The sequence below is a fragment of the Periplaneta americana genome, chromosome 1 (genome assembly GCF_040183065.1).
Source record: "Periplaneta americana isolate PAMFEO1 chromosome 1, P.americana_PAMFEO1_priV1, whole genome shotgun sequence".
In the NCBI taxonomy this organism is placed as follows: Eukaryota; Metazoa; Arthropoda; class Insecta; order Blattodea; family Blattidae; genus Periplaneta; species Periplaneta americana.
Genome location: NC_091117.1, coordinates 177,019,021 through 177,041,305, shown reverse-complemented (window position 1 = coordinate 177,041,305; position 22,285 = coordinate 177,019,021). Strand labels below are relative to the sequence as shown.

Here is a 22,285-nt window from a genome sequence, read left to right as displayed (position 1 = left end):
TCCTGGGGTCTCCCTCTCAGCCTCTTCCTTCTGGATGAGCCTCTACAAACTGCTTTATTTTCCTTTTAACTTGAACTCTTGTGGCATGCCAAACCACTTCAATTATCTTGTTACCAGGTGCTTTGCAAGCTCTTTTCAGAGGTCCATTTTATTTCTCTGAATCAGCTTTACACAAGGTAGGTGACTGGCCCAGAGCTGGAAGCCCATTATTTCGGGCAACTGGTCTTCCTGGTCTCTCAATATTTATGTTCCTTTGGGAACTCAGTTATAGGCCTATCCCCAGGCACCAGGTACTCATTTTGATCACCTTTTAGGCTTTTCATGAACTGCAGTAAATCTTTTGAAATTCTTTTTTGTATGTATTCTTGTGACATTATGAAGTACTTCGGAAGGAATACGTGTGCATTCCTCCAAAATCCCGTTTTGCAGATTCTCTAGTTTTTCTGGCTGTGTATCATAGACATCTGATTTTAAGTTTGCTCATAAAAAGAAATCTAATGGTTAAGTAATGGTGTCTTATCTAGGGAGCGTGCTGGCCATTTTACTGGTCAATTGGTTTCAATATATCTTTGTGGGATTTCCTTGTTCAGATATTCAAAAATAACTGCTGCATTGTGTATTGGCGCACCATTCTGTGGAAAGAACATTCAAATCTGTCCTGAATGAGATAGTTCTGACAAGAAGTCAACTAGAAAATTCTGAAGAAACTGTAGATAGCCTATAATTATGGAGGCTGTTATAGTTCCTTAATAAAAGTATGAACATAACAAGCGTTCATCTAAAATGCCACAGCATACATTTACTACCCCACACTTCTTAATGATTGGTTTTCCGCACCCAATGGGGATTTTCTGCAGCCCAGTAGTGTACATTATGGCGATTCACTACCTCATTGTTATGAAATCTTGCTCAATCTGTCCACAAAACTTTACATAGGAAGCTGGGATAATCATCTATTTTAATCATTACAGTACTTCAAAAGCAAAAGTAAAACCTCTCTCACAATCTGCTTCTGTAAGACCTTGTGCTATCTCGTTATTTTTCCAGTTACTCTCTATAAATATCACATCAACATACTCATCACTTGAAAACATGTTGCAGCATCTTTTATTAACAGTCAATTGCTATGAAAACAATTCTTTTGTTGACATAGACACAACACGACTAATCTGATAGCCTTTTTGAATATTTATATTGAAATTTACCATTAAAAAGTTTCTTTTTCATGAAATAGCTAGAAATGTACACAAGATTTTTAAGTAAGTTTTTTTTTTTTTTGTTAATGACCTAAATAGAAAGCTACGATACTTAATGCTTAATCATTTGAATCAGGATGAAGTGTCCAACAAATTTATGGGACCATATGAACGGCAAAGCGGAATCCCATGACACTATTTTACATTAAGCTACAGTAGTTCTATAAATCCGTGAATAAAAATGACTGTTTTCGTACGAGACGAGTACTTTCCCTGGACGGAGTTGTGACGTGTGAGCAGGCTACATTGTGTCAGGGAAGTGGAAGACGAGATGGTCGGAGCCATGCTTGGAGGGGAGAAGATTGTGCAGTGAAACTGGCGTGCCGTACATAGGCCTATGTTAAGACTGCATATGAATACACCAGAGGCGTATACTGGTTAAAGGGTTTGGGCTACCGCTGACCCTATTATTACACAAAATATATCTAACAATTACTTTAATTTTAATTACTATGGTAAAACTAATAATACAAAATTATTACATTATGTTATATTATAAACTTTTTCTTTTGTAATTTCCTTGGGCTACCGCCGGTAGCCCGCAAAATACGCCCCTGGAATACACAGACAAGTAACAAACGACATTTACGTTGAAAGAAGGTGTTTTGTGGCTGCAACGTGCAACTATATGCATGTGACACAGCCACTGAAGTAAAAAGGGAGGAAGCTTCTTTTGGTGTAGCTTTTCTGGAATAATACCCTAAGATACACTACAACACACTCAAAGTGCACACAGTTCACGAAATGGTCCATGTGAGCTATAAGAGACATGACAGGGGAAGAGGAAGTAAAAATATTAGAAGCAAAGTACGTGGGCGGGAGCCATACTCATATCTCATAGTTGGTATTAATAAGCCTGCAAATATTGTCACTACTCAGTTGATAAGTACATTCTTAGGTTAACGTTTGATTCTGTCAATGGTAGCAGCTAACAGGGTTGCGTAGCTCGCATGGACCATTTCGTGATCTGCATGCAGTATTTCCTCCACTCTGCCATAATATGCGACCGTCATGCATAAGATTATCTGAACAGAGTGTGACACACTATTATCTTCTATTATAGGCACACTGTACCAAGTGTACAGTATTTTATAGCTATGTGAAAGCTCAACTTTTACAAGTCTCCAGGAATATTCGTTCGGTTTTGAATTACAGAATCTTCTTGGTAACAAACAAGACAAGTCACTTGATTGTTAACACCCACAAAAGAAAAACACTTTAAAATAAATACGAAAAGGCTAACCTGATTCAACAAAATTGCTAAACAAACCACTACGTAGAGGTGCTGCATGCGATTACTCTGTGGGGGAAAATAAATATATACAGTAAGTGTAATGTCACCTACATTTTCGAAAATAATATATCATATTTACAATATTAAATTTAGAAGCGGCGACTTACCATCGTAACAAATTTTAGAAAACCTCATTCAACCTATCAACCAACATTTATAAATCGCAGCAAAAGCACTATATTACAATATTACATAATAAAGGCGCAATCTGCCTTCATATAAACAATCAGTAACACCAATAGTAACTGATAAAAATTCATCAGTATATCAAATTTCAATAAACCAATTATTCATAATGAGACTAGACTTTATTAAACTTAGTCATTGTAAATTATTAGTTTGCAATGGTTGCAGTTTGTGTTTAATTATTTACAATAGTCTGATAGGTCTGCAAGGATAAATTTAAATAATTCAATTGATCGAGGTATTTTCATACCGATAGATTTACGTTGTTCAACCTGCAGCCTGTGCATGAATACGTATATTTAATCCATGAATATAACTTTACTTTTCAAAGCAATTTCTGATTTAATACATTAATAGGGTTTGTGGGCTAAAATGGTGTAATGGTTATTGAGTGTTGATAAAACATGTACCGGTAGTTATGTTTGGTGTGAATTATATAGTATTTATAGAACGTAACAAAGATTGCACGCAGGATTTACATTTAAAGTCAGCATTATGAATCCTATGACGTAAGTATAGTTTCAGGGATTCATAACTTTGTGCTATGTTTGCATCACGCATCAATTAAGTGTTCATTTAATATAAAATATGCTATATAATTTCTTGTTTTATTTTCAGTAACGTAAAGAATGTCAAGAAGCTAAGTGAACTTGAATTGAAAAGAAATCTGAAAACTTCTTGGCACGACCAGTATAAGAATAGTGCCTGGATTTTCATTGGAGGTTTACCGTACGATTTAACAGAAGGCGACGTAATATGTGTTTTCTCACAGTAAGTAATGTTCAAAAATAGGGTGCATGGAAATTATACCGCTTTGTAATGTTACTATAATTGTAGTGAGGCCCTAAATGGAAAGTAGTTATGTGTTTAACCACCTTAATTCGTTTTTTGCATGTTCGGTAATATGAAAGTTTCAGAATAAAAATAATTATAGTTATAGATGTGTTGCAAGTAGAGAGTAAAACTACTATTCACTTGTGTCGATTTTACGTTTCCCAATTGAGGCTGAACGGAACTCTTATATGACACAACACAATCCCAGCGAAGGTATGAAGATGGCACATTATTTCCTTTGCAAGTTTGTGTACACTACAACGACCGTCACGGAGTCCCAGCAACACTTAACAGCCTCCCTTCTCGCCACTCCACTATTCGTCCCCCTGCACTAATGTCATTGCACCACGGACTCGTTTCACCGTGCCATTGTTACTACCGGTACTGTTAACACAGCCTTATTGCCCGGGACCGGCGTAGTTCAGGTGATAGTGTATTTGCTTGCTGATCCGAAACTATGCTCGGGTGCGAGTTCGATTTCCGCTTGGGCTGATTATCTGGTTAGGTTTTTTCCGAGGTTTTCCTCAGCTAGTATAAGACGAAAGTCAAGTAATCTCTAACAAATCTGCGGTCTCATCTCTCCATATATCATCGACGGTAAATATTCTAGTAAGTTTACAGTTGATATAACGTCGTTATGGAAATAATTTTATGAGGGAATAGCCTACATTTGTGACAAATAAGTTAGACCTACTGTCAGTGATAGGAGCCCCATTGTTATGGGCTCTGCAGAATTTTTCCCATTCGGGGATGAGAACTTAAGTTAATTTAAGTTCCAATAAAAATACTTTATAAATTATAATATTTTTAATGTAAAAAGCATTCTTGTTATTCTTGAAAGACAAACTGCAAACATCTTGAAAACAGCACGTTTTATATGAAGGCTAAGCATACATACATTTTCATTTAGTCGTTCTTGTCCATAGTTTAACGCAACTAATCTTTAACTATCTTGCTGAAAAATCATTTACCTGAACATGTAGTAGCCTGTTAGGGACAGCAAGGCAGATTTCAGTGGCTTTAGCCACTGCTGAAAAGAAGTTTTGTCAATCTTCGTGAAAGTGGATTGGCCACTTTGGAGTTGTAATTTTGGTCCAGAAAAATAAATCGTCTTTTACAAAAATAGTCGCAATGGTTGTAATTATTTATTACTTTGGCGATGGAATTGAAATGGAATTTACGGGAGGGGGGCACTATATCCCGGCATTGCGACCTGTTACGATCTATTGTACTAACCCTCAAGCTAGGCGCAGTCCCAAACCCACACTGGCTGATTACACTAAGGTTTGCTGTGTACCCAGGTTTCGAGCAGCCAACATCCCTAGGCAGTCACCTCTGTGCGTCGTCAGCCGCAAACGGGGAATACTATGGAATGATATACGGTAGATGCCTAATATGGGGAAATGGGAGAACCCCGAGAAAAATCCCAACTGCGACCTTGTCCGCCATAAGTGTCACTATGGCTTTTTTAATGAAAAATCTCAGACCTGACAGGGACTCGAACCCAGGCCGCCTGGGTGACAGGCCAGAGGTCTGACCACTGAGCCACCGCAGGGGTGAAGTTTACTGAAATTTTTTAATTCTGCCAGAAGATCAATTAAACATTTTATTCCAAACTCTGGTAGACAACTCGTGCCAGCACTCTGCTTCTGCACTTGTTTCAAATGTTCCACTTTTCTGATACGAGTAACATGTTCAGAGAAACCTGAATCAAGTAATATTCTCCATGTTGATTGAGTTTCACTCAATAAGTTGTAAGCTCCTCTATTTTGGTTAAAGGAACACTGCTTCAACTATGAAATGAGAGTCTAAATAGGGCACATACACAATGGCTTGATAAACTCTTCAGGAGTAATGGAAAAAGTAATTTTTCACATGAGACGAGATGATAAATATGGGATGGTTAGTTAATTCTAGAGCTACATCCACAACTGATTTCATAATAACTTGGACGAAATGTGTTGAATTTGATCTATGCATATCCATGATTTGCATAAGTTCATGTATGTGAACTCGATTTAAACTGAAGTGCAGCAAAATTCACAATTCTCTCACCCATAATTGGTTTCAAATGAAGACAAGCCCAAAATTGCTACAATGGAGGTACTACAGATTATTAAAACACTGGTACAAAACATTAAATAAGCAATTACTGCAAATAAAGAAATTAAAATATGTGCGCTCAATTCCATTCTTTTAGCAGTATTATGACCGTTTTAAAATGAGTGCCATTTTTTATGTTTTGGCGATCATATCACCCATTCACAACCCTCAATATGAATGGAGGACCACACCTGCCATTGGTCAGTGGGTCCATCGGACCTAGCTGATCATTGACCTTCCCCTATACACCACACAGAGGATGCCCTTCAACATCATGACAGACCATTGTGTAACAACACATCGTCACTGTTTGGAAGAACATCTACAGATGAAAATAATAGTCTCACCAAATTGCATGCTGTGTAATGAAGATGTCATAATGAATTGGGACCATCTTAGAACGTGTGGTGTACTTCAAATCTATTGGACAAGATCAGATGGACAACTTACACATAATACTTACAATATTTTATGGAATTTTAAGTTTGATAATGTGTGTTAAATTACTATTATGCCGTATAATATCATAGTCTTTTTCATTACCAACAAATAATGTAATTATGCTGTAACAGATCAAATCCTCTAGCTATATATTCTATCATGCGAGTCATCTAATGTACAGTCAATTTATGTGGCATCCCAATAGTTTATCAGATATGAGATGGAGAGTGGAAGCATATTCTTGGAGACTTTTTAATAGAAAGCTTTCATATTGCTTCCCCCATTTTGTTTGAGACTAAATAGATCGATGATTTGAGATAAGAAAGGGTGACAGGAGGTAGTATTACTACCAGATTTCGTTTTTCCTTAATAGATGTCGACACTTGTGCATTCCACCTATTAGTCCATTATCAGAGACCACAGCATTTCGCATTTTTCTTTGAAAAAAATTTGCGATAAAAATATTTATAGAAGGAATATTAGAATGTTATAATATTGGTTTGTGTGAGCAATATCACTCTCATCTCAGGATAACTAGATATTTGATGTAGTTGTCACAAATGGACAGGGAATTTAATCCCATTATATTTTTAATCATACTGCTACTATAACTGCACTTTTTTTTTTTTTTTTACACCTTCATAAAATTCACAGTCTGCTCACCTGTTTTGAAAATTCATATCAAAGTCTGTAATTTGTAGTCAGATTTGTGAGAGGAATATTTGTATCAATATTCCTTTAATTGGAAGTCAGGTACTGGTATCATAAATTTAAGAAAATCTAGAATTCCACAACAGTTAGATGTTTTAACAAGTGCATGTTGTAAATTTCTTAAGGTAACGCCTAAAGTAGACCGAACAGCTAATTGGCAGATGGAACTTGGAAAATAAAAGGATAATGATAATTGATAATTGTATTAACAAGAAAAAAATGTTGGGTTTTACACCATATGTTTAGACCTTTATTTCAATGAAATTGGCCCAGGCATAATGAACCTTATTCTTCTCGTCTGTGACGAGTGAAAATAGAAAAAAGAAAAAACTTATTTTTGAATTGCCCTTCTATAGTTCGACCATGTTAACTAGTTGAAATTTTCGCCTGACTGATGAATCGCCATAAAATTTTTAAAACCTTGCCCTAGAGTCCAAACACATGGTGTAAAACTCGAAGTGTTCCTCTGAAGTGTTTTTATTTTGTTTTTGTTTTGATTTTATTTTCTTTGTGATAGAAACTTATATTGTAACTACTACGATTACTTTCTTCTTGTTCTCAGGTATGGTGAAGTTGTCAATTTGAATTTAGTACGTGAAAAAGGCACAGGCAAATCTAAAGGATTTTGCTTCCTGTGTTATGAAGATCAACGTAGTACTGTTTTAGCAGTTGATAACCTGAATGGAATCAAAGTATGTTTATTTTGATAAGCATAATTAAATGTAAATTGCACAATCATATATTAAGAGAGAGAAAGGATTTTATCTCTATAGTTTCTATAGTTATTTCTCATTCTTTGGTAATAAAACTTCACTTACATTGACAGCATAGCATAATTAAAAAAAAACTGACATGGTGTTGTCATATTTTTTAGGTGCTTGGCCGCACAATACGTGTAGACCATGTCTCAAATTATAAGCCACCTAAAGATTCTGACAAACTGGATGATGAAACAAGAAAGCTTCGTACTGAGGGTTGTGCGTCCACTCCTGTAACTAGTGCTCTTCCAGAGAAGCAAGGTGTAGAGGAGACAGTCAAGATTAAGAAAGGTAGACTATCTTGATTATCTTATATGAGGCGCGTCCATAAAGTAACTTTCCCACTCGTCCCACAGCTAGCAAACCATATGTTGCGCGAAGTGACTGCGTGTACGTGATAGAGTAATGTCCTGGCATGGCGCATGCGCTAGCAGAACTTCCCGAGTGCTCTCAGTAGCTTCGTTGCATTGGTTGAAGATGGACATTCCTATTCCAGCTCCCGCCACATGATGTGCGGTCAGTGATAAAGTTTTTGAATGTATAGGGCATAGCACCGATTGAAATTGATCATCAGCTGTGTCAGGTGTATGGGCAAGCAGATGGTGCGTTGCTGCTGTAGACAGATTCAGCAGGATGCCAAAATGTGCATGACGAGCGCAGTGGGAGGCCAACCATCATCACAGACGTCCTTGTGGAGCAGTGCACCATCTGCTTGCTCATGACGTTAGGTCCATAGACCTGGCACAGCTGATGATTAATTTCAATCGGTGCTATGCCCTGTGCATTCAAAAACTTTATCACTGACCGCACTTCACGCGGCAGGAGCTGGAATAGGAACGCCCATCTTCAACCAATGCAACGAAGCTACTGAGAGCACTCGGGAAGTTCCGCCAGCGCATGCGCCATGCCAGGACATTACTCTATCACATATACACAGTAGCTTCGCGCAACATATGGTTTGCTAGCTGTGGGACGAGTGGGAAAGGTACTTTATGGACGTCCCTCGTAATATCAATTTGTATTCTGTTCTCTTTATGTTTTGATTCGTTGAGATTGGCAAACTGTCTTTTCAGATAGAAGTACGTGATAGTTGTTGCACCTTATGCAAATCCATCTCACAGTAATCTTCCCCCAATTGCAGAACACTTCTGTCAACATAGACATAATATATTGCTGTAACAATTTTTACATATAGCATGTTGAATCTTGTAATTTTTGTTTTCTGTTCTCACTGTTCTAGGTCAACCAGTTTGTGCATTATCTTCCAGGTTGTTTCTTCCTTCTGTAAAATCTGTGTACCATTTTACACTTTGTAGCCTTGCAGCCCGTAGTTCCTTTACCATACACTTTCTGATGTGAAAACATGTTATGCGACAGCCATAGGTTTAATCTTTAAGATATGCAATGGAAATCTGTTACAGAAGAGGCATTGCAGACCACATAGTCATTATCATGGAAACTAGAAATGCAGGATTCAATATAATATGTGGTATCTACAATTCCGAAGGCTATGACGACATTAACAGATAAAGAAAAAAAATGTTGCAGAACTAGCTGTTTTTCAATGCACTGCATTAGCAGTCAAGCCTTCCTTTAATTAGAAACAATGCGGTGGCTTTCATTGGAGATGGCAGAGCAAAATGACAGATATTTTTCATTCATATTATCTTCACTGTTACATAAAAGCTGGTTGGAGAAGATAACATTTTTAGTCCGTTAAGGTGTAAGATGAGACAGTCGTGGCCATTAGCCATTCAGAATGTGGCAGTTACTGATCTTCTCAGGCCTTGGGTTGTTAATTCTGGGTTTTCATATAAGATCTTCGACTTTTTGTATGTTGCACTTCAAGTGTGATATTTATAATCTTGACTATTTTTTTTTATTGTTATTTTTTAATTGTTTATTTTACAATACTATGATTATCTAGAATCTGAGTGATGTGAAGGTGATAATTCCAGCGAAATGAGTCCAGGATCCAATGCTGAAAGTTCCCCAGAATTTGCTCTTTAATGAGTTGAGGAGAAACCCTGGGAAAAAAACCTGCAGCAGAGTTATACGAAAAATGAACGAGGACCCTAGAGAATTCGTGTCTTTTTGTAGGTTTTTGGTATAGATTTTTTGAAGGCTCAATCTGGAACAGATCCATATTGGTCCATTGTGCACCCTATATATGCAATGATTGTCTCAAACATAATGGCTAACCTGGTGGCATTTGGCTTTTTGCATGTCAATTTTTTTTTCTTTTTTTTTTTTTTTTTTTTTAAATTTGATATCTCAGTTTCCCGTGATGTTTCGTTTCTAAGTTGTACCCATAAAAATAAGTAAAAATCCAAAATTTTAGATTTTTGTGCCTACTAGTTCTTTTATTAACCTTAAAAAACTATAAAAAATCGTGAAATTTTGTGCAGTTGTCGATTACACAAATGCACATAGCTCTTGAACCTTTGGCACACGAGAGCTCTGTTGGAGCCCATTTTATAAAGTTCTTTTAATGGGCTTTAATTTAATTTACAACATAACCCAGTTTTACGCAAAAGAAATTTTAAGTTTATGATTTCAAAATGTATACTTTTGGAAATCTCAAAAACATCCCTTTTTATTTCCTTCAAAAAATTGTTATTCTTCATTACAATGTCTAAGTGCATACCGAATTTGATGATGAAACAATGAGTTCATAAGAAAATAATTGCCCAAAAATACTATTGCATGAGCAATCAGTTTACATGATATGTATGATCAGTTTAAGAAATTTTCAGATTTGTCCTAACATACTCCTTAAACAACATTCCTTAGGACTTTTCCTACATGGGTGGGGGAGGATAATCAGCTGTCTAACTTATCATCATACACTGCTTAAAATGTTGTTGTTGTTGTTTTCTAATGCCAGGCGTTTGACAATAAAGTCATTTGACCTCTTGCACTCCAATATTTTTCAAAGATATTATCATGGCCAGCCACTGAAGCACAGATTTTGAGGTGTTCCGAATCCATTTCTTGGTTTGAGTTGCACAGTGGGCAGTTAGGGGACTGATATATTCCAATTCTATGCAGGTGTTTGGCCAAACAATCATGGCCTGTTGCCAATCTAAATGCAGCTACAGACGATTTTCGTGGTAAATCGGGAATTAACTGTGGATTTTGATGCAGAGAGTTCCATTTTTTCCCTTGGGATTGAATTATCAAATTTTGTTTGTTGAACTCTTAAGTATGTAGATTTAATAAATCTCTTCACAGAGTAATACGTAGATTTAGTAACAGGTCTGTAAGTAGCAGTGCTGCCCTTCTTTGCTAAAGCATCCGCATTCTCGTTTTCCAGGATTCCACAATGGGATGGTATCCATTGGAATACAATTCTTTTATTGAGTGATATTAATTGAGAGAGCATTTTAGTTATTTCTGCTGTTTGAGATGAAGGTGTGTGTTTAGAGACGATTGATAGAATAGCTGCTTTGGAGTCTGACAATATAACTGCATTCTTAAATTTATTGATGTGGCATAGAAGATTCCTGAGACATTTACTTATTGCAAAGATTTCACCATCAAAACTTGTTGTTCCATATCCAAGAGATCTATAAAGTGAGAAGAGACAGCACGTAACACCTGCACTGGCACCTTGTTCTCTGGAGATCAAGGATCCATCAGTGTATAAATGAAGCCAGTTTTGTGGAGGGTACCTAATATTAATTGTCTCTAAAGACAATTGTTTCAGAATTTCAGTGTTTACTTCTGATTTCAGTATTTCTTCTGTTAAATTTAGATTATATTCTATATTTAATAGAGTTAAAGGGTATGGTTTAATTTGTAAGTTTTCTTTTAAATTCGGGATATTGATTTTCTGTTTTAATTCTTGAACAATGGATATGAAACTTTTTTGAGTTTTCAATCTACAGAGAGGACTGTATGAATGCCAATTGCTTCCTGGTAATCTGATAAGTTTTTCATATTGAATCAGTGCTTTTTCTTCTATTGTCATTTTGATGCTGTCAATATTAGTGAGGAATCTCATAGAATGTATTGGAGCTGTTTTGATTCCACCAGTAATGAGTCTGAGAGCTTGGTTTTGAACATATTCTGTGTCGTTTATGAAAGGTGAAGTAATTAAAATTTCTCCGCAGTATGTCAGCACTGGCTGTATAAACATTTTGTATGTAGTGTTCAAAGTATTCCTAGGGCATTCCTATTTCTTTCCTGCTAGTCTTTTTAGAAGGGAGAATCTTTTACGAGCTTTTTCAGAAATGTATTTCAAATGGTTGCTCCATGTTAACTTACTATCTAAAATAACTCCAAGATATTTGGATTCATAAGTCCTAGGAAGGTGTTGGCCATTGTATTGGATATTGAATTCTCTTTCTTTTTTACGGAGTGAAAATATTTGGTAGTTACTTTTGCTTAAATTGAGTATCATCAAATTTGATGTATTCCATTCATGTAGTTGATTTAGAGCTTTAAGAGCAGAATTTTGAATTTTGTCTCTATGTATGTAAGATCCGGAAGTCCACAAAACTATATCATCTGCAAATAGTGCTGTTTTCATGTTTGATTCCTCTAATAGGGAGGGTAAGTCATTTATATAAATATTGAATAAAGTTGTGCTGAGGACAGGCGCTGAGGTAGACCTCAATATGTTTGTCTGTAACTAGAAAGTGAGTTATTGAATTTAGTGGCAATGAACCTTTGATCGGGGTCCATTATTCTGTAGCTTACCAGTAATTGAGATTTCATCTGACCGCCTTACGAGGGCTGTGCAGATATAGTTGGACGGTGGGGTTGCCACCTTTCAGCATTCCAACCTGCATGGTTTTATTTCAGGATGCAGGAGGACAGGATACTATATAAGTTTTGGAAATATAAACCTCGGGGAAGAAGAGATATTGGAAGACCAGCCAAAAGATGGATAGACCAATTTCAGTAGCTGCTACAGGAATCAATTTCGTAATGCATGAAGGATGATGATGATGATGATGATGATGATGAACCTTTGACTAAGGAATTCTGATATCCATCTGAACATGTAATGCTATGTTATAACTTAAGAAATAATAAATCATAGAAACCTTGCCTGCTACACACCTATTCTGGTGGAAAAATTGAACAGAAGCAGTTGAAAAATCGATTTGTAGAAAAAAAGTTTTTAATCCACGAACTATCATTGATAAAAATAAGATTTCCTATCTCACAAAAAAATTGCGGTTTAAATGTATCTATTATCTGGTGTGTAGCAGTACAATGTAGTTAAGATGACACTCATATAAATTCAGGAAAGATGTACATTTCTTCTTTTGTTTTTTCTAGTATCAGAGCAGATGCTATCACCTTTTCTTTGGAGAGTGTGCAAGTTCTTCCTGTCACGGTCTTGAGGTCAACCTTTTTCAAAATATTTTCAGTATTCACATCCAAAATATCTGGGCTTGGTTGTTGGTAGTCAAGGAATGGTACAGGTCCTTTAGGATGTAAGAAACTTACTTTGATTTCTCCTGGTTCTTGGTTTTTTGCTAGGATACAAGCAAGCCACCAAGAACCATCATAGTTAACAGTGACAAATCCAGATGCAATTTGTTCCATATCTTCAGTCAAACCATCTGTTATTACAGGCTCTTCCATGGATTTTTCAGTGTTTTGGGAGTAAGGTTTTATCTTCATTTTTGTTTCAGAAATTGGGATCAATACATGAAATCTGTGGGTTCCAGGGACAGTTTGTTTTATCATCAAAGCATGTTGCCAGGTGACTCTCATTATCATTGTACTCTAGAGTTGTGTGCAGTATTTTAAATTAATGTTTGGGATATTTTCTTGTGCAAAATCAAATAATTGCCCATTTTTTTACAGTTCCTCCAAGACCACTGCAGGCACTCTTACCATGGGCTGTAGCAAAAAATGCCACTCAGCATCAAGTCCAAAATCGTTTTTATGTAAACAAATGTTACAAAAGTTTTTTTTCTGTGTTCGTACTGAGCTGATGGGCCATCCGAAAAGTAATTATAATATTGAGAGAAACATTATTACTGGTAGATCAGTATCATTTTTCATTATCTTAGAAAGTGTGACTGTGCATACTATTTCTTCTCAAGTTTCATTATTTCAGTTGTTAAGAGGAAGTGCAACAGCTTCACATCAGTCATTGGTGATTTCTCTTCCGTTGTGGATGTCCTCTCAAAGTTTAATATGTGATGAATTGTTTACTTTTTGAATGTGGTTTGTTGTATGAACGATAATTTATTATGACATCTTGCCTACTTCTGTGACTTTCTGCCTTGAATTAGTAACAGTTACTGAATTAATAAAATATATTTTTGTTTTCATTTTCAGAAAAGAAGGATAAGTCTAAAACAAAATCAAAAAAAAAGAAAAAGAAAAGGAAGAAGAAGAAAAAGCAAGTGTCTAGCAGTGATGATAGTTCCAGTGACATTTCAGACTCTTATTCGGACTCAGACAGTAAGAACAGTGAAGATAGTGAAGTGAGTCATTGTAATAAGAAACATAAGCATAGAAGTAAAAAAAGTGGGAAAAAGCGCAAGAAGAAGTCTAAAGTTGCAGTGAGTGATAGTGACAGTTCAACTGAGAATGAGACTATCAGGGATTCCCGTGAGAAGCGTCGGAAATTAGTTGAGAAAATTAAAACTCTTGAGGCTGTACTTAACTACACTAGAAAAGCATCAAAAAAAGCAAGTGAAGAACATACAGCAAAGGCCAGACCAGAGGAATCAGCCACAAGAGCACATGACGAGTCTCAGGGTCACAAAAGTGAGCAGAGAAACCACTACCAAGAAAATGGAACATCAGGGCGTGATGACAGCATATCCAGGAGGCCAGAACGAGCAAGTGGAGAAGGAGATCACGAGGACAGAAGATGGAAAACAACTGAAGATGGAAATGCAGTGAGAGTCGCAGACAGATCTCGTGATAGATTTCGTCCACGGGAAAGAGACTGGGATTATGAGAGGGACAGGGTGAGGGAGAGAGAACGATTTTCAAGGGACAGAGACCGTGATAAACGCTGGGAAAGAAGTTACGAAAGAGGTCATGAACGATACAGGAAATGAATAAATGCTTCTGCAGTTGTGTAGTTTTGTCTGCGAAATAACTGCCATTTATGGTCTAATTTTGTGTATTGTGTTTTATTAGGGGTATCAAATAATATACACAGAACTAGCATCCTAGAAAATGGTAATTCTTAAGTTATCATCCGTTATATACCTTTACTTCTGTTTATTTGTTATGTACGAATAAAGGTTGAGCTCTGTATCAGTATATTTAGCAAAGAAGGAACACAAATTTTTTATAAATACATTTGAACATATACTGAATCAAGCAGATTGTTTAAAATTGTAATATGTCTTTCAGCGGAGGAATTCACCAAGACCATTCCATTTGTACTTCGTAATTATTATAAAATTGGTCGATTATTTTGTTTTCGCACGCTTCTCGTCCTATTTAGTGATCTAGATTTTTTTCTTTTAAGCACAGCTGCACAGGGGTAGTCATAAAGTTTTAATTATAACCTCGAAAAAATGAAGCTGCGACCATGAAACTTGGTGATGGTGTTAGTCCTTTTCTACATATTCACCCTTCAAAGTGACACATTTTTCCCAACGATGGATGACTTGACGGAGGCCTTGGTTGTAGAAGTCTACATTTTGGCTGTTCAGGAAACATTCCACCTCGAAAATCACCTCGTCGTCATTCTGGAAATGCCTGCCACGCAATGATTTCTTCATCCAAGGAAAGAGGAAGAATTCACTGGGTGCCATATCAGGAGAATACGGGGGGTGATTAACGTGGATTCACCACCGCCGAAAAAGGCGAAGACCCAACCATCATCGGGCAAAGTGATGCTGAGTGTTTTTTGGAACATCCAAGGTGTGGTGCTGACAGATTATGCTCAGAAGGGGCAAACCATCACAGGAGCATACTACCGAAATCTCCTGACGAGGTTATGGGAGGCTATCAAGACGAAACATCGCGGGAAGCTGTCCAAGGGGGTCCTTCTGCTTCATGACAACGCCCCAGCTCATTCTGCACAGGACACAGTCACATCTGCTGCTTCTTTAGGCTGTCAAATTTTGCCTCATCCCCCGTATTCTCCTGATATGGCACCCAGTGACTTCTTCCTCTTTCCTCGGATGAAGAAACTATTGTGTGGCAGGCATTTCCAGAATGACGACAAGGTGATTTTTGAGGTGGAACGTTTCCTGAACAGCCAAAATGCAGACTTTTACAACCAAGACCTCTGTCAAGTCATCCATCATTGGGAAAAATGTGTCGCATTGAAGGGTGAATATGTAGAAAAGGACTAACACCATCACCAAGTTTCTTGGTCGCAGCTTCATTTTTTCGAGGTGATAATTAAAACTTTATGACTACCCCTCGTACAGGACCTGCATTGAGAAAAGTAATAGTAGGCACAGTATAGAGGTGAACAAATACCACACTTGATATACCTCTTCATAATATGCCATTATGTCTTTCTGACATATTTTACTATACTTTTGTTTTAGGATATAGAAAATATGCCAGATAAATGTCCTCTTGTATGTATGTTACAAAGAAGTGTCAATATAAAATATTTTTATAGTTTCCTTGTATATTATTCTTATCTATTGTGTTAATTTTTCTGTTATGATGTTCATCCCATGAATATTTTGAAGTCAGCTGTGTTCATATAGTATGTTTGCAACATTATTATAGTACAGCATACATTTAGTTTCTTGTCATTTCATAATTTTTGTCTGTAAATTAAAAAGGGTGAACATGTTTTGCTTTATCTTATTTTAAATATATATTGGAACAAATTTATAATTTATTATATTGAACTACAGTGAAACCTCTCGTTTACGGACATCGAAGGGACGTAATAACCTGTCCACATCTGGGAGGTGTCCTTTATTGGGAGGGAGGCCCTCTAATCTAACAGTAAATTTATAATATGCATTATGTATCCCTTCACTCTTTAAATGAAATGTATTACTGTAGTTTAATTCTAAATGCAGTATACAGTACTACAGTAAATTCTTTGCAACTCTGAACTACAGCAGATAAAACTGAAAAAGGAAAATGCAGGTCTACAGTTATGCAGTATTGTAAATTACAGTTTTCAACTTGACCTTTACGTTCAGGTGCCATGTCTCTCAAAGCAGAACAACTGATTGAAGTGAAGAGAATAATCCTACTATATAGCCCCCATCATGTGTCGAATACAATTTCACGATCGCGGAAATCTTGGACCCATCAGACAGGTTAAATTTTATGACTTTGTTTATCCACCCCCTTCGCGCTAACAAGGGGTAGCCGGCTGGGCTAGTGCTAGCCTATGAGACCTTTATTGTCTTCTTTCATGTTAAAGAATTTCTGTACAGTTCTCAAAACTAAATTTTCCATTTTTGTAACACATTAGGTCTTGAAATCCAAGTTCTGTCCGCAGTCAGGAGATAAAGCAAGCTTTAGGGCTGTGAAACAGCTGTCCGTGTCCATGTCTGAGAGTGTCCGTAAACGAGAGTTAAATTGACCATTATTTCTATATTATTTCAATTGGGACATAAAAACCTGTCCGTATATGAGGAGTGTCCGTAAGGAGAGGTTTCACTGTACTTTCATTTAATTTAATTTGGTTTTGTATGACCATGTTGCTGTAAACATACAGTTCGAAGTATAAAAATATAGTCAAATTTTACAGGTGAACTATGAATTTTTAGTCTGAAGCAAACTTAAAGGTGTTGTAAATCAGAAGTAGACTTTTGGGTATTCCACTGTGTCCTGGAACTTAACATCTTCAGTGTTTCGGAGCTACATACAAGTCCATTGAAAATGTTAAGTTCCTGAACATGGTGGATTACCCAAAAAGTCTACTTGTGGACATATTCACTGTGATACCATAAAAACTCATAGGTGTCCAAATGTTCCATTTCTGCTTACAGACATCTGCTGTACACTGTGTCTGGCTTAAGAATGTAATAAAACAAAAATAATACTGTATATATGTGAATACTCCACACATATTTCTTCCGGAATTTAGCAAAGAAAAAACTGGGGTACGTGCATTATTTGAAACGCAACTGCCAGCCATTTTTTATTGTTATTATTTGCTCTGCTAAAATTAGAGTGCGCGAATTATTCAATGGCGCAGAGTATTCTGGTATATACTGTATTTGGGAATTTTATGGAGAAATTTCGTGGCACTTCTCTTAACCCAAATGTACTTGCATAGAATTGTGCATGTACATATTGTCACTTTTTGTATGAGAGAGTCACAACATTGTTAGTCATGTGGACTCCTCAGCAGAAAGTGTTGTGTGTTCTTTGTCTTGCTGACCTGAAGTTCGTAATGCTTTTGCAACATTGTTCCATGAACTGTGACGAACCCACAACATTCCCATCTGCTATATGTATTGATTAAGAAATGGGACAGATGCTGCAAGAAATGGATAGTTTGCTTTCCACATAGGGTAAACATACCAAGTGCAAAGTTTTTAGATGCTGTTGTGGAAGAAATTCATATGACCTTCCAGAAAAGTTCCTCAAAGTCAAAACGAGCCAGCAGAGAGTTACATTCTTTATGTATTTATAAATGGCTTTTAGAGAACCAGGAGGTTCATTGCCACCCTCACATAAGCCTGCCATCTGTCCCTATCCTGATCTAGATTAATCCAGTTCCTAGCATCATATCCCACCTCCCTCAAATTCATTTAAATATCCTCCCATCCAGTCTCGGCCTCCCCAAAGGTCGTTTTTCCTCAGGTCTTCCAACTAACACTACATGCATTTCTGAATTCGTTCATATGTGCTATATGCTCTGCCCATCTCAAATATCTGGATATAATGTTCCTAATTAGGTTAGGTAAAGAATACAATGCGTGCAGTACTGCATTGTGTAACTTTCTCCATTCTCCTGTAACTTCATCCCTCTTTGCCCCAAATATTTTCATAAGTATCTTATTCTCAAACACCCTTAACCTCTGTTCCTCTCTCGAAGTGAGAGTCCAAGTTTCAGAATCAAGAATGTAGGGGACCCTTGCGAAAGTAATAATTGGGGCCCTTGAGTAAAAAATAACAAAAATTATTATCTTTTTTTAATGTTCAACACGGATGAACTTCTCTCATAGCCACAAATTTATTAACATTTCCATTAAAAACCAGTCTCTAGAGAGGAACATTTCTGCACTTTGAGGAGGCAAAATCGTCAATTATATCATCAATATCAATCTCTGCCATGCAATTTCTTAATAAAATAATATTAATTTTCGCTATACTTCAGAATAGCGTGTAAGTACTTATGTACAAAGAATGTGCAAATTAAAAATAATTAAAGACATGTTTTTATTGATGGTACAAGGATAAAATAAATAAGTACATAAAAAGTGATGTTCCTTGCACCAAAAGTAAATAATTCAATAATGACATACAGTATGTACTTACGCAGTATTCTGAAGTCCTCGGTATTGCATTATTGAATTATTTATTTTTGGTGCAAGGAACATCTCTTTTTTTTTTTATACCTTTTTATTTATCTACCCTTGTACCATCAGTAAAATATGTTTCTTTTTAATTATTTTTAATTTGCACAGTCTTTATATATAATTACTTAGTACGCGGTATTCTGAAGTATAGCGCAATAACGACACATGTACATCTGAAGTCGTTCCTTAATTTTACCTTAGAAAATGAACGTCCTGCAGATACATTGGTAACACAATATCATAGAAATTTCCAACTCTAAGATAAGGGGCGAGTATTTATATATTATTATTTCCAATATATTTATTTGTTGCAAGTGGAACCAAGATAGTTAAAGGGGGAATACAACACAAAAATAGAAATTGGATCAGCCATTTTGGCCTATTCTAATGTTGGTTTTAATTATGAGATATTCAGTGAAAACGCGGATCCGTTCGGATAAAGAAAAACTCGAAAACGAAACCCCCACCGGTGATGACGTCATTGAACCTGTCTGCTAGCACAGTAGTATATATACAGTCACGAAGCTCAATACGTAGGCAATATGCATCCATAGATAGTTGCTGATCACTAGGATTGCTACTATCGCCTCATCACAGACAATGCGAAATAGTACTGGCACAGACTATTGTTCCTTAGTATCCTCAACAACTCAAGCTTCGTGACTACATACTAGACTGTGATGCTAGTTTAGTGACTGTGATACAGGTGATTATTGTCGTGGAACGTGAGACGTAACGAAATTATAGCTTTGGATGGCATCAAACATGAGTTTCAACTTGAGAAAGACAGTTCTAATATTGATGAGAGTGAAAATGATTTTCAAACAGATAGGGGAGGTAAAAAATCGTGGTGTAAATGTCTACACTGTAGTGAAATGAATTTCGATGCGGAATGTGTTGTGTCAAAGTAGGTATTGTGAGAGCTGTGAAGACATATTTATTTCTGCGTGACTCGTAACCTTTCTTTTACTAAGTTAATTTTGGATAAAGAAATATTAAATATTACCCGCCACAGTTTGAGTTTGAGGACAGGGCAAAGTGAAAAGACGCTTACTATACAGATAATCCAGAAAATAAAATCTGGCGCTACGTAGCATACAAACAGTTCGTAACCTGGATATAGAAATGGAGTCGTAATTCCAACGTGTGTCGTGAATGCTATTAGGACTTTTCCCCGCCGAAATAAGTGGAAATTATGTTGGCTTTAAAGCTGTAAGTCATAATTATCCTGAATGAAGTATGAACATTGAGTTTCATGGACTTACGAGTTTTACAGTGATTTTACAGTTATCTATATGTGATTTAAAAATAAATAACTATTATAGGTCTAACTTAACTAAATGTCAGTGTACAAAATGAAGATACCTACGTAAGCAGACTACCGTATTTACTGTTGGTTCTGGAAACTAGGAGTGCTTCCTTTTCAAATCGCCCTCGGATAGCCGTGGTATGAGTGTGATATTTTGCGGTAGAGACAAGTCCAGCTGCTCTCCATCTTCAGGTAGGCCTGATCCACGGTTTTTTAAGTTGTTGATAATGTGCATCACAATAATTATTATTCTCTTCCAGGCTGTCGTCACTTGAAGAATATTATATTGTTTCATAACCTATGTAAGCCACTGGTGTAGCTCTTTCTGCTAAGGCACTTGCCTACCGATCCAGAGTTGCGTTCGGGCACGGGTTCGATTCCCGCTTGGGCTGATTATCTGGTTGGGCTTTTTCCGAGGTTTTCCCCAACCGTAGGATTGTCAGGTAATCTATAGCGAATCCGTCAAATATCAGCTCTCACCAATCTTATCGACGCTAAATAACCTCGTATTTGATACAGCGTCGTTAAATAACCAAGTAAAAAAAAACGTACCTGACGCTTTCGAGTACGGTACTGAGCTGTGTCTTGTCTTTTATTTCTCTAAATTTCAATTGTGATCAATAATGGCTAAATTAGACTGAATATACATTCCTTTATATGAAAAAGTTTTATTTTGGGTGTATACTTTAGCATAATATTGTGATAGTGTTCAAAACTACTAGTGTGAACGTAGTATTTTGCTTGCTTTAAGTCGTTTAGAAATGTTTATCGAGAATGGTTTTTTAATAGCTACTGAATAAGCGCCAGATTGTCCTTTGAACCATGCTTTCCTTGCTTTCTCTTCTTCGGTAAGTGAATCGTGTTCACAGCACATAACTTTTCATCTTCAGTCCACTCTTGTTCATCTTTTATATGGTGCAGCAGTGACGCGAATTATCAATTAGTAAGGATTAATTTTCATTACACGACTCAGCTGCCCACCATAGGTGATTATTAATGTCTTCTTCTATCCTTGAAAACAACTAATTTAGTAATAGGAACGATAAAAAGATCCCAGAACATTTCTGTGCTATGTTTCAACAAGTTTTTAAACATAGAATTATTGTGTACTATTACGAAATAGATTGTGTTCTCCATAAAATTTTTCTGTTGTTAACAATAAAACAAAACAGCAGGGACGGCCGGTCCTTAGGGGCCACCGGGGCCGTGCCCCACCAATATTTCGTCCCCCCATATATTTTTTTTCGAATTTAAAATACGTAAATTTTGTTCAAGACAGTGTATTGAATTCATAATTGTTTCAGTAAATTTCATCACATTAAGCGATGTGTGTCAGTAAAATGTCAAAGATTGTAGGACACTAAATATTGTGAGCTTGGGTCCGCGTCAAAGGGCCCCACAACTTGAATCACTTTAGCGCTCAACTGCCATGGTGCGCGGTGTGCAATTACGCATTCGCTACCGACGGAAATTCACGAAGTGTTACGAAGTTACCGTTACCAGTGCATTATGCTTCGTTGAGGCCTTCCAAGCTGGCCCACCTGACGGACGGAAGCAACTGTCGCAGATATTTGTTCTGTGGACAACCGCACGACTAACGGTCTGAGCGAGGTTCTAAAGCGAAGTCTACAACCTTCCAATTTAGAAAATAAACTCATAGCTCAAGCGTATGATGATGCTGAGTGGAAACCAGGATGGGGTCCAGACTTTGATGCAGAAAACATTTCCTTATGCGAAATTTGTTCACTGCTACGTCCACCAACTTAATTTAGTTAGGTATATAAAAATACATGTTCAAAGCGCATTAAATCAGTGAAGTTGTTTTTTTGCAAATATTACTGGATTCATAGCATTCTTCTCCACTTCACTTAACGCAGTAACCTACTGCGATCTGTGTGCAGTAGCGCATACCAACCATTTCAGCAATATGATGGAACTTTCAG

General features: G+C 36.7%; 2 protein-coding genes across 6 annotated transcripts in view; one reads left to right on the top strand and one right to left on the bottom strand.

Annotated features, from left to right (window-relative positions):
- Positions 1 to 2,784, bottom strand: part of nmdyn-D7 (nucleoside diphosphate kinase homolog 7) — a 35,594-nt gene extending 32,810 nt beyond the window's left edge. Inside the window, exons 1-2 of one of the 5 annotated variants that reach the window (XM_069832954.1) lie at positions 2,658 to 2,784; positions 2,500 to 2,556 (exon numbers count right to left, since the gene is read on the bottom strand). In XM_069832954.1, the coding sequence (XP_069689055.1) occupies positions 2,500 to 2,556; positions 2,658 to 2,660 (60 nt within the window). In that variant the 5' untranslated portion in view covers positions 2,661 to 2,784. The remainder of the gene's footprint in view (positions 1 to 2,499; positions 2,557 to 2,657) is intronic. The other 4 variants (XM_069832964.1, XM_069832973.1, XM_069832981.1 and 1 more) reach the window with 4 other exon arrangements.
- A 232-nt stretch (positions 2,785 to 3,016) lies between these two features.
- Positions 3,017 to 17,259, top strand: LOC138704768 (RNA-binding motif protein, X-linked 2-like). Its single transcript, XM_069832994.1, has 5 exons — positions 3,017 to 3,245; positions 3,355 to 3,507; positions 7,388 to 7,517; positions 7,700 to 7,874; positions 13,890 to 17,259. The coding sequence occupies exons 1-5, from the start codon at positions 3,232 to 3,234 to the stop codon at positions 14,621 to 14,623; spliced, it is 1,206 nt and encodes a 401-aa protein (XP_069689095.1). The 5' UTR covers positions 3,017 to 3,231; the 3' UTR covers positions 14,624 to 17,259.
- The last annotated feature ends 5,026 nt before the right edge of the window (positions 17,260 to 22,285 follow it).

Bases quoted from the DNA above. Each gene is read 5' to 3' on its own strand.
- LOC138704768 (XM_069832994.1), top strand. The intron at 3,508-7,387 runs GTAAGTAATGTT...TCTTGTTCTCAG, and splicing joins GTAATATGTGTTTTCTCACA to GTATGGTGAAGTTGTCAATT. The intron at 7,875-13,889 runs GTAGACTATCTT...TTTCATTTTCAG, and splicing joins GACAGTCAAGATTAAGAAAG to AAAAGAAGGATAAGTCTAAA.